This window comes from Giraffa tippelskirchi, chromosome 1 (assembly GCF_054371585.1).
Source record: "Giraffa tippelskirchi isolate mGirTip1 chromosome 1, T2T-mGirTip1v1.2.pri, whole genome shotgun sequence".
Taxonomy (NCBI): Eukaryota; Metazoa; Chordata; class Mammalia; order Artiodactyla; family Giraffidae; genus Giraffa; species Giraffa tippelskirchi.
This window is the reverse complement of record NC_137275.1, coordinates 157,858,213-157,875,479: the sequence shown is the minus strand read 5'-3', so window position 1 is coordinate 157,875,479 and position 17,267 is coordinate 157,858,213. Positions and strand designations below refer to the sequence as shown.

The following is a 17,267-nucleotide window of genomic DNA, read 5'->3' as shown; positions in this document are numbered from 1 at the left end:
GTGAGTACCATCACCACGGGCAGTATTAATTAGCATCAGCGTGCAACTGAGGACACTGTGACCTAGTTGGAAAATTTAACCAGGGAGAGAACACAGCTCAGAGACTCTGGTAAGGTATTATTAAATTTTAACTTTTTCCTCTACAAAATCTTGAGTCCATAAAAATGTGATATCAAAAAAAGATCATCTTTCATAAGTTTTTTTTAAGCTGCAGTGGAAAGTTGTACAGAATATTGTACAGATGTACATGCGAACATTTTGGTTTTCTTAAAGATTGGTAGCTCTTAAACCACAGGGATTGTTTTGCCCCAGATGAGCTTACTTTTTCACTACTTAAAGCTTCCTATGTTTTCTGGTTCAGTGTGTGTTCCGGACTGCTTTTTAAAAATAAATGCTAAGGTGCTTGCTGTAGCTCATCAAGTACTTGAGCTACCTGTATGCCCCCTGGATCAAGAGCACTGGACTCCCTAATTGGGCCTCTGAATAGACGCCTGCCCCGGTATAACAGGCACCTGGAAGATGCTCCTCTTCTAGCCTGTTAATCCCGGTCCTCAATGGACAGAAGCGATTTACCTGTGTCAGTGTGCCTGCTTTTTGTCTAGCTTGGTTCCTACTAGGTGAGTGTAGGCAGAGGCCTGAGGAGTTCTTATCAATTATGCTATTAGATACCACTAAACTATTTTGTATCAAAGAATCGTATCTTTTTGTGAATAATTTTGTGTAAATATACTCAAAGGCACTGTTCCTATTTTTAGGGCTTGTACTATAATTTGTAAGGTTTTATGCTGGATTCTGCATGGCTATAGATACTCACTCTTAGAACAAAGACAGGGCTTGCTCTTCTTTCCAGATATAAGCACTCTTCATAGAGGAAGACAGATTTATTGGTTTGGTCATAAGGTAACAGAAATGGTCACACTGATCATGAAATGAAACAGGTTTTGTGCAAATTAATGTAGTTTCTTATTTATTGCTTTTGTAAATTGAATAAAAATGAACTCTATGTAAATAGACTGCTGAATCCTGTATTATCATGGCTACTAAAAATTAGTATGTAAAGAATGCATTCTTCATCATAACTTTTAAAATATTTTATGTATTTCTAGATACGACTTAAATTTTAGTTTTCATACATTATGAAAACATAATTGCAGACTCAGTTGCTTCAAACTAAACACATATCCACTGTATGTATGTCAATTACCTTATAACAGTATTAATTTAGATAGCTTATTTGTACTGTGCAATTTGAACAAAGGAATGCAATGTTATTTTTTACAAAAACAAACTTATTTTTATAATAACAACGTATTTGATGTGGACCAAATTCATACCACTATGTAAAACAGCCTCTCCTCTCATAGTGCAATTACAGTTTAGAAATAAAACTTGGTCCTCTATCCTTGCTTTTTAAAATTAATGGCTAGATTTAGTTGTCCTAGCCAGGTTTCCTTTGAAGGGAAACTCAAATTTGAAAAATGTTTTGTTCAAAAGTCATCAACGGTTTTAAATTACTGAGTTTGATAATTTACTATCACTTACTTTTCACATTAAAAGTGCAATACTTTCACATACTAAAACTCTTGAATAGGTGGAATATGTGATTACTGGTACCTGGCCCTTCTGGTGCTATGTTTATTTAAGCCTTTGTTTTAAACCACCTTTCCCTGAATCTTAAGACAGAAAATGTTTCCCATGTGAGTCCATGCAGCCCAGCAAGAAACTGAAGAAATTCTTCTCTTGTCCTAGTCCATTATGAGAAGAACTAGCATTACTTTTGTGTTTGGTTTGAGTCTTTAGTCAATAAAAATGATTCACCATTGTAAACAGCCATGATCCTTTCAGATATCCTAATGTGCTGCTGGGTTCATCTTGCACTCTTAAAAGCAGGACACCATTAAGTTAACCGTTTTCCTACGGTTAATGCCATGACCGAAACTTTTCTTGTATAAAATACTTGTTTTGCAACCACAGATATAGGTGGCCCCAAGACAAAAAGATTGGCAGCTTTACAGAAAAACTTTTCTTTGGTAGTTTGTTATATACTTTAATTTTTAAAATCATATTTTAATTTTTCCTTGTTTGGATCACGTATTTGACTGTTTAAGCCATATTTAACCAATGAATTTAAATATTTAGTATAACTATTTGAAGTTTAAATTATTTGCTGATACCAAAACAAGAAGTTATTTGGGGGTAGAGTCAACCTTTGCTTGTAATTAAAAATTGCTGCTACTTCTGTAATGTGTATTTTTTTTTAACTTGGTAAAGGGCAATAAAACCATTACATGAACTTTTTGTTTATTCATCAAGTTAACAGCAAAAAATATATGTATTAAAAGTCATGCTTCATTATATAATTCCAGCTTTTAGAATTTTCCTTATAACTAGAAATTTATATTTAAAATGTACATGGGCATATCATTTTATGGATATATTTCTTTACTCATCAGTTGAGGGACATTTGGATGGATTCCACTCGGACCATCATTCATCATGACACTGATATGCAGGTTTCTATGTGGACATGTTTTCAGTTCTCTTTAGGAGTGGAAACGTTGGGTTATGGTAACTGGTTAATTTGGGGGTGGGTGTGGGGAATGCTTAACTGTATTACAAAATGCCTGTACCATTTTAAAAGAAGAAAACATTTCCACTAGTAGTGGATGAGGGTTCAAGTTTCTATTGTCCACTTTTGTTTTTGTATTTTTGGTTATAGCCATCTGAGTTATGTATGAAGTCGTATCTTATGGTTTAGATTTACATTTCCCTGATGGCTAACATCTTTTCTTATATGGTTTATTAGCCATTCACATCTCTTTGGAGAAAACTGTGTATTCACATCCTTTTGCCCACTTCACAGATGGGTTATTTATCTTATTGTTGACTTGCAAGAGTTCTTTATATATTCTAGACAGTTATGTTTTGCAAATGTTTTTTCATTCTGAGGGCTTTTCACTTTCATGATACTGTCTTTTGAGACATAAAGTTTTTTGTTTTGGTGAAGTCCCCAACTTTTTCTTGGGTTCCTTGAACTTCTGGCTGTCATATCCAAGAAACCATTTCCGAATCCTAGGCTATGAAGATTTATGCTTATGTTTTTTTCTGTTTTATATTTTAGCACCTACATTTATGTCTTTGATCCAGTTTGAGTTAATGTTTGTATATGGTATGAAGAGGTCTAACTTTGTCCTTTTGTATGTGACTATTCAGTTGTTATAATTTACTGAAAAGTTCACCATTTACTGAAAAGATTTTTTTTCCTATTGAATTGTCAAAAATCAATTGACTACAAATGAATGGGTTTATTTCTGGAACTGTCGGTTGCATTACATTGATTTCTAGGTCTTTCCTTGATGCCAGTACTACATTGTCTTGATTACTGTTGCTACTTAGAAGGAAGTTTTGAACGTGAGAGACGTTAAGTTTTTTCAGGACCATTTTGGCTCTTCTGTGTCCTTTGCATTTCTATATAAATTTTAGAATCAGCTTGTTGTGTGTATCCCCACACACACACACATAAGGCAGCTATAAGTTTGATAAGGATTATATTCAGATCAATTTTTGGAAAATCTTGTCATCTTGATAATATGCCTTCCAGCCCATGAACATGGAGTGTCTTTCCAGTTATTCATGGCTTCAGTTTCTTTCAGGAGGGTTTTATAGGTACTTTTAATAAGCTTATTAGTATTTTATTCTTGATGCTATTGCAAATAGAACTGTTTTATATTTTTTGGATTATTGTTTGTTAGTATATAGAAATAATTGATTTCTCTATGTTGCAATTGCATCCTACAACACTGTTGAATTCACTTACTAACTAACTATATAATAGTTTTTTTATGTGGATTCCTTTGCATTTCCTATATAGAAAATCATGTCATCTATAATTACAGCCTGGGCTAGAGCCTCCAAGCAGTAAGTAGATATCCTCGTCTTTCTGATGTTAGGGGGAAAGTACTGAGTTTTTCATTATACATTAGGATGTCAGCTATTGAGTTTTCATAGATGACCTTTATCAGGTTGAGGAAGTTCCCTTCTATTAACTTATCATAAAGAGGTGTTAACTTCGTCAAAAAAAATTTCAGTTCTGTTGAGATGATTATATTGTTGTCCTTTATTCTAATAATATGGTATATTATGTTGACTTTTAGGTGTTAAACCCACATTCCATTCCTGGGCTAAATCTCATTTTGGTCATAATATAGGCCAAACTTGAAGAAAAGAAATTATTAATACACTTGTATTTTCACTAATCAGGAAATGGTAGTATCAAAAGAAAAGTACTGATGCACTTCAAAAATGCCCAAGAAGTTTTTTTGAATAAAAACAGACATAAGGAGGCATAGATGCATTTTGGCTTTATTGGCCCTACAAGACAAGGTATTATTGAGAACATAAGCTATTTGGCTGCTTCACCTTGTACGGAACTGTTCTGGGAGAACTCACTTGGGAAGGGAGGTAATTTGCACAGACCTCTTGGAGCTCACACGTGGGTTCTCTGTTTTGGGGCCTGGTGGTGTGTGTGCCTTCCTTGTAAGCAGCGGGTCACTCTCTGGCTGAAAGATAGATAGTATTTTCTCCCCCCCCATCCCCCAATGAAAGAACATCCTTTATTAGCCCTTCAGTGATTTTCTTTGCCAACAGTGATAACACTGCTAAATGGGCTGTAGGCTCAACATTTAATTTCTGTGAAATTCAAATGCACAATTGCATTCCACAGTAAAACGGATTCCAGTTGAAGCCATGTTGAGTTCTTTTTGCTCACCTGACCCTTTAAAAATAGCAATTATACCCACAGGCGCCGACTATGTCTTTCTAACAGCAAAGTTTTTTTTTTTTTTTTTAAAGCTCTAAAAGGCTTTATGGATTTAAAATAACTCTTTAGATGAGGGGGTTACAGAAAAATATAAACAATGATGGTCTGTTTCTCTGTTAGTGATACTGACTAGTATTTAACGTTTATTTCAGTTAAACTATAAGGCAACAATTCATCCCTAGCAAACCAGTGAAAAGAAATCAACAGACATATTCATTCTTCCTACAGCTTCCTGAGTCCACAGGCTGGCTTCTTAAGTGGTGGTGACGGTTTAGAAATCCGATCATGCCTATGTACATCTGCTAAAAGTATGGAAACAGAAATACTGCATGCAACCGTCACTCTTAGGTAAATTTTTAAGAATTTCTTCAAAATCACAATCCTTCACACTTTACCCAAATGTGCAGTGCTGTGCAAAAACTAACAAGTTCTTTAGACTGCTGATCTGACGGTGTGCATATTAAGAGCCATGAGTATTGTGTGCAATTATTTAACCACTTTTGGTATTAAAGCAGTCCCCCAGAATATTAAGCATGCCTTGAGTCTAATGTGCATCTTGTTACTGACCACCTACAACGTTAGAGCTTTATAATGCCAAAGAAAACCAAAACAAGAGCAAACTGTCCACATAGGAAAATAAAGGCAAAACGAAAACCATGATTATTATCAAAAAGGAGTTGTTGACATGCTTCCCGGTTGGGGAGAACCACAGGGAACTCAGGTAATGCCCTTCCTCCACATTTGGAAGTTTGCTTTTCTTTTCCCTATAAATAATTGCCAGTAATCTATTTCAGCTCAACCACAGGAACAGAAAATATGCCTGTATTTTGAAATTCACTTAGATACTATTTTTCTCCACAATTGTGAGTCTATAAAAGCAAACTGTGTGTGTCACTTGAATCATCTAAGACTAGTGATACAGCTGACCCTTGACATGGGTTTGAACTACAGGTCCAATTATACAGGGATTTTTCATTAAATGGATATTACAGTACTACATGATCCATAGTTGAATCCACAGATGCAAAACCTTGTATACAGGGGTGTGATGATGCACATTTTCAACAGTGCAGAGGTCAGCACTCCTAATCCCTGTGTTGTTCAAGGGTCAACTCTCTGGTTCTTACGAAGTCCAGGAAAAGCACTGATTGGTTCCAGTGTCCATGCATGTGACAGCATGGTACCTACCATTCAGCTCTGGCTGTAACCCTGCTGTCTGTGTGGGCTCAGTTTTTAAGGAAATATGAGGAGCGTGATTCAGAATGCACACTGTATACATCGGACAAGCAGCTTTAAGAAGTAATTTCAAAGACACATACTGCTATGCTCTTTCTGTTCAGGCAGATTCGAGTGCCACTGTTTTGTTTGTTTTACTATGGCTTTTCTTTAAAAAAAAAAAAGTGTTTTTTTTTTTTTTTTAAGCCTAGACTTGCTAAAGACAAAAACTGTCTAACTTTTTACATTTTTAATGGAAAAAAAGCTAGCAGAATTTACCATTGCTCTCACCAAACTCTTCCACTGCTGGAGCCAACAGCCATCTTCCTTAACATGCAAAGCACCTCTAAGTCCTAGAGCTGCTTTTGTGCAGGACCTAAACACCAACAGCTATAACGACAGTTGCAGAAGGACACTCCAGTGCAAGCCACAGCCTCGAATCTCAGGAAAGCCAGCTCTGCCAGACACAGTAAGTTACTGAGAAACTAACCTGTTCAATTGGCTAGAAAACAAGGACCCAGTGCATCAATAATATTATGCCCTGAAGGATTAACCTTGGATAACAAGATTCTTAAAGAAATGGACAGAATAAATATAAAATGCCCAGCTACTCTCACTCTCCTTCCACCCCCAGAATAGCCACCATGGCAACTCAGTGCTCTGAGGGAAGTTCATGTCCTGTACTCCCACAAACAGTATTCTAAACCAAAAGAGCCTGGAAACCCCAGAAGGAAATGGGTATTTAAAACCACCTCAGAAAAGCATCCCAACGATGGATCTTAGTGACCACGTGTCTGAAGGACAGGAGCCAGCAATTCAATACAGGTTTCCACATCAGAATACTAGGGCCTCAGAGCCACCAAGCACACTCTAAAGACTGCCCACAAGGCTGCGCAGAGAAGCACAGCTCCCAGCACAGGCTGGGGCCTCAGAAGCCAGTCTTCATCTCAATTATTTCTTATGACCAATCATTAACTCCTGTGACACTTTACCTACCATCTACTGACACACAAAATAATGGTCTTGGGCTTTAACTGGAAATATCATTTGTCTCATTAACAAGGGATTTACAGTACCTTCTGCATCTTTCATGATCCTAAGGGTTCAACTATTAAAACTGGTTTGCTGGCTTTTGTCCTTAAGGTCATATAAAATGACATGTGTGTAGTACCCACGTGTGCTTAAGTGCCAGAAAACTGGTATTTTCAAGTGTCAAAAGGGACATGCACTCTACTTCACAGCATAACCATTATAGATCATGCTCAGCCCTGAAGAGTGTTAGCCCACAAAGCTCTTTGAACATATGCTTGTTAAAATTCACTGACCGTCCATGCAACATTAAGGAGAAACTATGCCACATGGAGTATCCCACTGGACATGTACTTAGAGCTTATCCACAAGATTAAAATACAAAGAGATTGTAGGTGCACACCCAGGCAGAGGGAAATGTCCAATCTGGGAACTTCTCTCTCAGAGCATCCAGCTGGGAGGATCTCTTGTCTTCCCCAGAAAAATAGTGGGCAGCAATGGCCACAGTGACCATTCCTTCAGGCTGTTCTTCCAAGACCTGCAGGAGAAAGTTGATTAGTTCTCTAGCTCTAAGGAGGCAGAATACTGACTGATCCCAAGGGTCTTGCCAAATACCACCTGGGAACCTGATCACTGATACAAGCAATGCTGGGAGCTTCCCACCTGTACTTCTATCCAGAAGTGCCACACGGAGGCCTGGAGTCCGTGAGAATAAAAGACAAAGTAGTCCCCTCCTTTACTTGTGACTGGGGTGCCGTTGCCAAGAGACCACTGAGAAAGCGTAGCCCCTTTGTGGGTTCGAACATAGAATGACATATGGCTTGGTCCTGTAGGATAAAAGGAAGAACAGTTAAAACAACCTTCTAAAAAAAGCAACAAGAAAAGTAACCCAAACCAGACTACAAAGTTCATGCTTCACTAGCAATAAAGACACTCAGTACAAACCTAGTGGAAGGCTTTCGGTCTGCACGTTCATTATGAATCAACAAAGCTAAGCAGTGAGGTGCAGAAAAAGCACCGAGTTCATAATAAGAAAACTTGTGTTTACATCTTGGCCTGGGCATTTAAACACAAGAACCTACCTACCACTCAGAAGCCCTTCTTCAGAAATCTAGAGAATAACTGCAAAAACTACAGCAAAAGAGCACTGAGGATTTAGTGTATCCACATACATTTTATTAAGACATTAATGTAAGGGTGGATGACTAATGTGCAAATGCTGCCTGTAACAAACACAGAGGAAAAGGGAAAGGCAGATAAAACTGTTGTGTTGGCTTTGCTCTTTAAAAAAGTTTCTGGCACTTAAGGTTTATATTTTTGTTTTGATCGCCTATTTACCTTTTTGCTATTTGTATGCCAGTTTTTGTGGTATTCTTATCAGCTTATACATCATAGAAAAAGGAATACAAACACACCAAGTAAAACACAAGTAATTATAAATACTGTGAGACAGTTGCAACTGCAAGTATTGGTCATAAAAATAAATGTGAATAGACACAACCCAGCTACTAAAAGAAAAATGTAGCTTATAAAACTAGACCTAACCACATACTGTATCCCAAGATATTCAGAAAGGGTAAAAATAAATAACTTGCCTGTTATTTCAGGCAAGTGGACAGTTTTTAAAAGATAAGGAAATATTACAGATGAAATCAATGAAGTAGACAATAGAACAAACAGACCTAACAATCAAAAATCTGTTTTGTTTTTTTAAACTAAACAAGACAACCACTCGGTAAACTGACGGGAAAAGAGGCAGAGGAAAAGAACAGAGCAAACACAAGTATACACAAAGATAAATAAAAATAAATTTTAAAAATCACTATATGATCACTATTATCTCCACAAGTTTGAAAACCTGAATGAAATGGGTACTTTGTTAGGAAAATACAGGTTATCAAAATTGAACACAGAGATAATAAAGCTAAAACAGGCCAATCTCTCTAGAAAAAGAAACCACCCTAAGAAAAAAGCACTAGGCCCACAGGGTCTCAGAGGAATTCCAGCCAACTTTTCAACAGAACAGTTCTAATGCCCCATAAACTGCTGCAAGACATGAAAACTAAGGAAAACTTACCAACTGTTTCTATGATCTATAACAGTCATGGTATGTTTACATTTATGATGTATACCTAAATTGTTAAAAACAGTACAAAAAAACCCCAAACCAGTATCATATGAGTACTGATTCAAAATTTCATAATAACATATTATTAACTAAATCCAACATCACATTAAGAAAATACATGATGACCTAATACACTAAGGGAGAAAAATCCCATGATTATTTTTGTAGATGCTAAAAAAGATTTTCACAAAATTAAAACCCATTCCTTATAAAAACATTCAAGGAATGGTAAGTGCTGAATGCTTATTTAACATGATAAAAAATATACACTCTTTTAGTCCTAAAGTCAATATCTTACATAACAGGAAAACACTAGAGACTGTGGTTCTAATGTTAAGAACAAGGCAAGGATGCTTACTATCTCCACAACTGTTCTATCCTGTATTAGAAGTATAGGATATACTGTTTATACACAGATCAGAGGCATAAGAGTTGGTAAAGAAAAACTATTTATACATGATATACAGTAGTCGACAAACTATACCTGAGGTCTGTGTTAGTATGGCTCCTGGGCTAAGAATGGTTTTTTCTCTTTTAAAGAGTGGCTAGCAAAAAAGGAAAGAATCTGTAACAGAGACATATGGCAAAGCCTACAATATTTACTATCTAGCCCTTTCAAGTTTGGCAGTTCTTAGTATACCTGGAGAACATTAGTATCAATGATTTAACTAAAAATTCAGTAAGAGAGCAAGATGGATAGGATGTTTCAAAATTAGTGTCAGTTCTTAATTTATAAATTTGGAATGACCTTAACTACAATAATTTTATATTAGAGAATACTAAAGTTCTAAATACTAAAATTATGGAACAGTAAGCATGTAAAGAATGGCAAGGAAAACAGTGAAAACCGAAAACTACAGAGGATCTTCACTCTCCCCCAATCATTAAATGATTAAGCTTCTATAATTAAAAGGATGTGGTAACTGGTGCATAAAGAGACCCACACACATACCACCAATTTTCTTTTTAATGATTTCTTAACCTTTGTAATCACAAAACACAGGTCAGTGCATGTGTAAGGAATTCTCCAAATTGTGCATGAAGGAGAGAGGTTTAAATTTTTCTGTGCTTCCTTTTTACAGCCTAGCATTTAAATAAAAATCAATTATTGGCATGAACAAGAAAACCAGTTGGTACAAAATGAATTTATTCCTAATTAAAATGTTAAAGCCTAGAAAAGGGAAGTATTCACCATAAGAGGTGTCAGCTAGGGCCCTTACCTCCCTCCCACAAGTGCTTCAGCCCACTGCTTAACAACCAGATCTTACTGTTTCACTACTACCATCTTGTGTCCTCCAGCTTCCCTTATTTACTAGATTTTCAAGTCCCTTCTGTGTTAAAACAATGAACTAGGCCTTCACACAACAAATGCAGTTACTTTTCAAAATTGATATGATGGTCACTGGTCACCAAAAAATACAAAACCCAAACAGACTACTTGCAGAAGAGAAAGTTCAGAAGGAAGTGGGCAAAGCTGAGGGATATAGAGTCAAAAATTTGACAACAGCACCAAAGTGACTCAGTGAGTAGAGTCTTCAACAGATGGTGCTGGAACTGAGTATCCGTAAGGGAAAAGGACCTTGACCTCTACCTCAAGCCGCACACAAAAATTAATTCAAGGCCGATCCTAAGCCTAAACATAAAAATTTAAAGCTATAAATTTTCTGGATTTTATAATCCAGAAACAAAGTCTATCTTCATAATGTCTGGGTAGACAAGCTTTTTTGGAAGACACATAAAGCATTAATTCTAAAAGGAAAACATGATAAGATGGAATAGAAGTCTCATCAGAAGACATCGTTAAGAAAATGAATGGGCAAGAAAATCTAATAAAAGATTTTATCTAAAATGTATAAACTCCTCTAAGACAATAAGCCCAGTTTTTAAAAGGGAAAAAGACATGAGGAAACAAAGCATATGAATGGCCAATACGCACTTTGAAAAGTGTTCCACATCTTAATTATAAGAGGAATGTAAGAGATACTACCACTCAACACCTATAAGAAATGATAAAATGGAAAAAAAAAAGAAAAACCAGCAAATTCATGAAGAATGTAAAGCAACTGGAATTCCTGTGTACTGGTGGGAGAGAAAAATGGAAACAAAATTTTTAGAAAGTTAAACATAAGGCTATCCTATGAACCAAACAATTCCACTACTAGATATTTATCTACAAGAGGTGGAAAACATTGCCAAAAAGCTTTCCACAAGAATGTTTATAACAGCTTTATCCACATTAGCCCCAAAGTGGAACAAGCCCAGGTATCCATCAATAGGAGAGTGATAAGCCACGGGAGAGTCTGACTACAGACTGATACACTGACTACTAGTCAGCAATGAAAAGGAACAAAATAGTGATAACTTAAAAACACCACAGCTCAATCTGAAACACATTATGCTTAACTGACCAGACACTGAATATTACATACTGGATTATTCCATGTGTATATATGAAATTCAAGAACAAGCAAATCAAATCTCTCAATGCAGAAATCAGAAAGGTGCTGCTCAGGCTCAGGGGGACCAGAGTGTAAGGGAACTTTACGGGGTGATGGAAATTTTTGTGTTTTGATAGGGGTTATGTATGATTTTATCAAAACTAATGGAACTGTGTAAGATCTGGACATGTCAATGTATGTAAATTAGGCCTTATATATATATAAATATATATTACTTATAGTATATTTATATATGAATGAATAAAAGTAAGCAAGAGGGAAAATTATGTTGGAAGATACTTTTTACTCAAAGTCCTAGACAACTTTCTGTCAACCTTTTTTAAACTCCATAATTAATGTACAGAGTGAACAGGAGCAGAAACTTTTAAAAGTGAACTTCCTGTATTAGGGCTTTCTAGACAAACAGGATATGTAGAAAAAGTGCATTATTTTACAGAACTGGCTCATGTGATTCTACAGGCTGGCAAATCCAAACTCTGCAGGAGGCACAGGCAGGCTGGAGACTCAGGGAAGAATTAGAATCCCCAGGACGTGCTGGCAAAACTCCCCCTCCATGAAGGAGGCAAGTCTTTTTTTTAAGGCTGTCAGCTGATTGAACAAAGCCAACCACAGTTATGGAGAACAACCTGCTTTACTCAAAATTTACTGATTTAAATTAAATGTCAATTCTATCCAAAAAATACCTTCACTAGAAATAACTTTTTTTCCCCTTGTATCTGTATACCATCTTTAAAAAATTGCCAAATGTAACTCAACACAATTGAGTGCCCATTAGGTGCTAATAATATTTACTGGGCACAGAGACTAGAAAGAAAAATATAAAACACATCCATATCTGCCTCCCTTGAATGCTAGTGGAAAATCAGACATGAACTAAATAACCATGATACAAGGAGGTCAGTGCTACAATCAAGATACATACAAAAGGCACAAAATAGATAGCAATTGCTCAGTCTGTTAGAGACAATGAGAAAAAGGTCTGAATAATACTGATATTTTGCCAAGAGAAGAAACAGTGCCAGAGAGAGAGAGAGTAGCAAGAAAAATCACTCTCACCAAGAGTGACGATGGAAACGAGCACTTGGATGCAGCTAAGGAGTGCATAAGGGAAGTGCTGAAAAAGCTGAAATAGGTACGTAAGCCAGATTACCGAAGACCAAACATGCTCTCCCAATGAATTTAGGTGCATTCTGCAGCAGCAGGAAATCATGGAAAAGCTCTTTTAAGTAGGGAAGTGACATGATCAAATATACTTTTGCAAAATAATATTAGAAGACTTACAAGCCAACAACCAGTTGAGAAGCTCAAGGACCTGACTACTAGTTCTAAACATGATAAATATACCAAGAAAGGTAAACAAAGTCAAACTGTCTACTAATGCCAGGCCAAATGCTCTTATGATCTACCTGACTACAAATATCTGACAAAGTTTTTAATAAGGCTCCTTAAAAATTATTTGCTTCAATTACTTTTAGAAACACTGTAAGCACTCAAGTTGCTGATCAAAAATAAGTCTGAGGAGAAAAAAAACCCATATGAAACATTAAAAAGCTTAAGAAGTGAGAGTGAAAAGTTGCTGACTTATTCACTGCTTCAAAGGTCAACTTGACAGAATTCCAGGGAGGGAAAAACTGGAGATACTGTGTTATAAAATGTCTGTACTACCCATGAAGCAGTATAGTGTTACTTGAAAGGTAACTTATTGAAGCTTGAAATCACTGAAAATAATGTTTAACAAGTATAATTAAAATGCATATCATTAATGCAAATTTTAGGCTTAAAGTAAGGAAAACTACTAGGTCATTCAGGTATGACCTAAATCAAATCACTTCTGATGATACAGTGGAAGTGACAAATAGATCAGTGGGATTAGATCTGGTAGAGTGTGTGCCTGAAGAACTATGAGTGGAAATTAGTAACACTGTATGGGGGGCAGTGACCAAAACCATCCCCAAGAAAAATGCAAGAAGGCAAAGTGGTTGTCTGAGAAGGCTTTACAAATAGCTGAGGAAAGAAGAGAAATGAGAGGCAAGGCAGAGAGGGAAAGATTCATCCAACTGAATGTAGAGTTCCAGAGAACAGCAAGGAGAGATAAAAAGGCCTTCTAAAATGAACAATGCAAAGAAATTGAGGAAGACAATACAATGGGAAAGATCAGAGCGCTCTTCAAGAAAATTAGAGATATCATGGGAACACTTCAGACAAAGATGGGCACAATAAAGGACAAAAATGGTATGGACCTAACAGACGCAGAAGAGATTAAGAAGATGTGGCAACAATACACAGATGAACTGTACAAAGGTCTTGATGACCCAGATAATCACGATGGTGTGGTCACTCACCTAAAGCCAGACATACTAGAGTGTAAAGTCAAGTGGGCCTTAGGAAGCATTACTACAAAGTTACTGCAGGTGATGGAATTGCAGCTGGGCTATTTAAAACCCCAAAACATGAGGCTGTTAAAATGTTCCACTCAATATGTCAGCAAATTTGGAAAACTCCCTGGTGGCTTGGATGGTAAAGAATCTGCCTGCAGTGTAGGAAACCTGGGTTCAATTCCTGGGTCAGGAAGATCCCCTGGAGAAGGGAATGGCTACCCACTCCAGTATTCTTGCCTGGAGAATTCCATGGACAGAGGAGCCTGGCAGACTACAGTCCATGGGGTTGCAAAGAGTTGGACACGACTGAGTGACACTTTCAGCAGTGGCCACAGGACTGGAAAAGGTCAGTTTTTATTCCAATCCTAAAGAAAAAAGGGCCAAAGAATGTTTAAACTATCACACAGTTGTGTACATTTCTCATGGTAGCTAGGTTATACTCAAAATCCTTCAAGCTAAGCTTCAGCAGTATGTGAACAAGGAACTTCCAGCTGTACAAGCTGGGTTTAGAAAAGGCACAGGAACCAGAGATCAAATTGCCAACATTCATTGGATCATGGAGAAAGCAAGGGATTTCCAGAAAAACTTCTGCTTCATTGACTACACCAAAGCCTTTGACTGTGTGGATCACAACAAACTGGAAAATTCTTAAAGAGATGGGAGTACCAGACCACCTTAGAACCAACGGTTGGAACCGGACATGGAACAACTGACTGGTTCAAAATTGTGAAAGGAGTACAACATGGCTGTACATTGTCATCCTGCTTATTTAACTTATATGCAGAGTATATCATGTGAAATGCCAGGGTGGATGAATAACAAGGTAGAGTCAAGATTGCTGGGAGTTATATTAACAACCTCAGATACATAGTTAATAGTCTAATGGCAGAAAGTCAAGAACTAAAGAGCCTCTTGAGGAAGGTAAAAGATGAGTGAAAAAGCTGGCTTGAAACTCAACATTCAAGAAACTAAGATCATGGCATCCAGTCCCATCACTTCATGGCAAAGAGAAGGGGAAAAGGTTGAAGAAGTGACAGATTTTATTTTCTTGGGCTCCAAAATCACTGTGGACAGTGACTACAGCCATGAAACTAAATGATGCTAGCTCATTGGAAGGAAAGCTATGACAAACCTAGACAGTGTATTGAAAAACAAAGACATCACTTTGCTGACAAAAGTTCATAGAGTCAAAGCTAAGGTTTTTCTAGTAGCATGTACGGATGTGAAAATCGGACCATAAAGAAGGCTGAGTGCTGAAGAATTGCTTCTTTTGAACTGTGCTGGAGAAGACTCTTGAGAGTCCCTTGGACAGTAAAGAGATCAAACCAGTCAATCCTAAAGGAAATCAACCCTGAATATTCATTGGAAGGACTGATGCTGAAGCTCCAATACTTTGGCCACCTGTTGTGAAGAGGCGACTCATAGGAAGAGACCCTGATGCTGGGAAAGACTGAAGGCAAAAGAGAAGGGGGCAAACGATGAGATGGTTAGATAGCATCACCAATTCAATGAACATGAATTTAAGCAGACTCTGGGACATAGCTGAAAAACACCACCATCAAAAACATTCATAGTACTTCAACACCAGAATATACCTTCAAGCTCACATGAAACATTCACCAAGAGACCATATCCTGCACCGTAAAACACACTTCAATAAATTTAGAATAGGAATACAAAGTATGCTCTTAGACCTCAATGAAATTATGCTAGAAATCAATACTGAAAAACAAATGGTAACAAGGTAAAGTGAACCAGAATTTTAATTTATGAGATGCACCAAAATAGTGCTTAGTGGGAAAAATACAGCATTGAAAGCATACATTAGAAAAGATGATCTAAAATCAATACTCTTAAGCTTCCACTTTAATAAACTAGAAAAAGAAGAGTAAATTAAATCCAAACTAAGTAGAAAAAAGATGTAATTAAAAACAGCAGAAATTCATAAAATTGTAATAGCAAGTCAAGACTGGTTCTTTGAAAAGATCAGTAAAACCAATAAGGCTCTATCCAGGCTAAGAAAAAAAGAAGACACAGATCACTAATCTCAGAAATCAAATAGGTGACAACACTACAGGATGAGCCCATGGATGTAAAAGAATAATGAAAGAATATTATGAACACTGTAGGCACCAAAATTTGATAACCCAAATGAAATAGACCAATTCCTTCAAAGACACCATCTGCCAATACACACACAAGAAAAAACAGAGGATCTGAAAGTCTTTTTTTATACAAAATTGAATAATTAACGACCTTCATTCTTCTTCCAGACAGAACCAGGCCCAGATGAGTTCACTAGTGAATTCTACCAAATATTTACCGAAGAAATTATACAAATTCTGTACCATTTCTTCCAGAAGACAGAAGCAGAAGGAATAATTTCTAATTAATTCTGAGGCTAGCATCACCCTCATACCAAAACCACACAAAAACATTACAGGAAAACTTAAAAGATTAGTATTCCGTCATAAACACAGATGTAAAAATCCTCAATCCTCAATAATATTAGAAAATCAAATCCAACAATGTATAAGAATTATACACTACGACCAAGTGGAATTTATTCCAGGTATACAAGATTGGTTCAACATTTAAAAACCAAATAATGTAATCCATCACATAAACAGGCTAAAAGAAAAACCACAAGATCATATTAAAAAACAGAAAAGTATTTGGTAAAATACTTATTTTGATAAAAAAAAAAGTATTTGATAAAAAAACAAGTATTTGAAAAATCCAACATTCATTTACAATAGAAACTAGCAGCAAACTAAAAACAGATAGGAACTTCCTCCACCTGATAAAGAACGTCCACAGAATATATCATACTCAGTTGGTAAGAAAGCTTTCTCATTAAGATCAGGAACAAGGCAAGGATGGCCTCCTTCCTCTTACCGCTCGGTTTCAAAATCAAACTGGGAAGGCCTAGCTAATGCCATGAGATAAGAAAAGGAAATAAAAAATATAAAGACTTGGAAGAAAGAAACAAAACTGCCTTTCTAAATGACATGATCATCTATGTAGAAAATCCAAAAGAATCAACCAACAAATTCCTGGAACTAACAATTATAGCAAGGTTACAGGATACAAGGTTAATATACAGAGGTCAGTTGCTTTCCTATATACCAGCAGTGAGCAATACAATTTACATTAGCACCTCAAAAATTACATACTGAGGTATAAATCTCACAAGATATATACAAAATCTATATGAGCAGAAGTGTGAAACTACAAAA

General features: G+C 36.5%; 2 protein-coding genes across 13 annotated transcripts in view; one reads left to right on the top strand and one right to left on the bottom strand.

Moving 5' to 3' along the window:
- RIC1 (RIC1 partner of RAB6A GEF complex) overlaps positions 1-17,267 on the top strand; it is a 158,769-nt gene that overhangs the window by 125,925 nt on the left and 15,577 nt on the right. For 5 of the 10 annotated variants that reach the window (XM_081500979.1, XM_081500986.1, XM_081500971.1 and 2 more), the window contains one exon: positions 5,048-5,353. In XM_081500979.1, the coding sequence (XP_081357105.1) occupies positions 5,048-5,055 (8 nt within the window). In that variant the 3' untranslated portion in view covers positions 5,056-5,353. Of the gene's footprint in view, position 1; positions 2,294-5,047; positions 5,354-17,267 lie in introns of those variants that run through there. The other 5 variants (XR_014056881.1, XR_014056895.1, XR_014056901.1 and 2 more) reach the window with 3 other exon arrangements.
- The window catches only part of ERMP1 (endoplasmic reticulum metallopeptidase 1), a 59,110-nt gene continuing 46,189 nt past the window's right edge, over positions 4,347-17,267 (bottom strand). For all 3 annotated transcript variants that reach the window (XR_014056953.1, XM_081501123.1, XM_081501134.1), the window contains 2 exons: positions 7,727-7,890; positions 4,347-7,601 (listed from right to left, as the gene is read on the bottom strand). Coding sequence is in view for 2 of the 3 variants with exons in the window: in XM_081501123.1 (XP_081357249.1) it covers positions 7,437-7,601; positions 7,727-7,890 (329 nt within the window). In the remaining variant the exon portion in view is untranslated. The remainder of the gene's footprint in view (positions 7,602-7,726; positions 7,891-17,267) is intronic.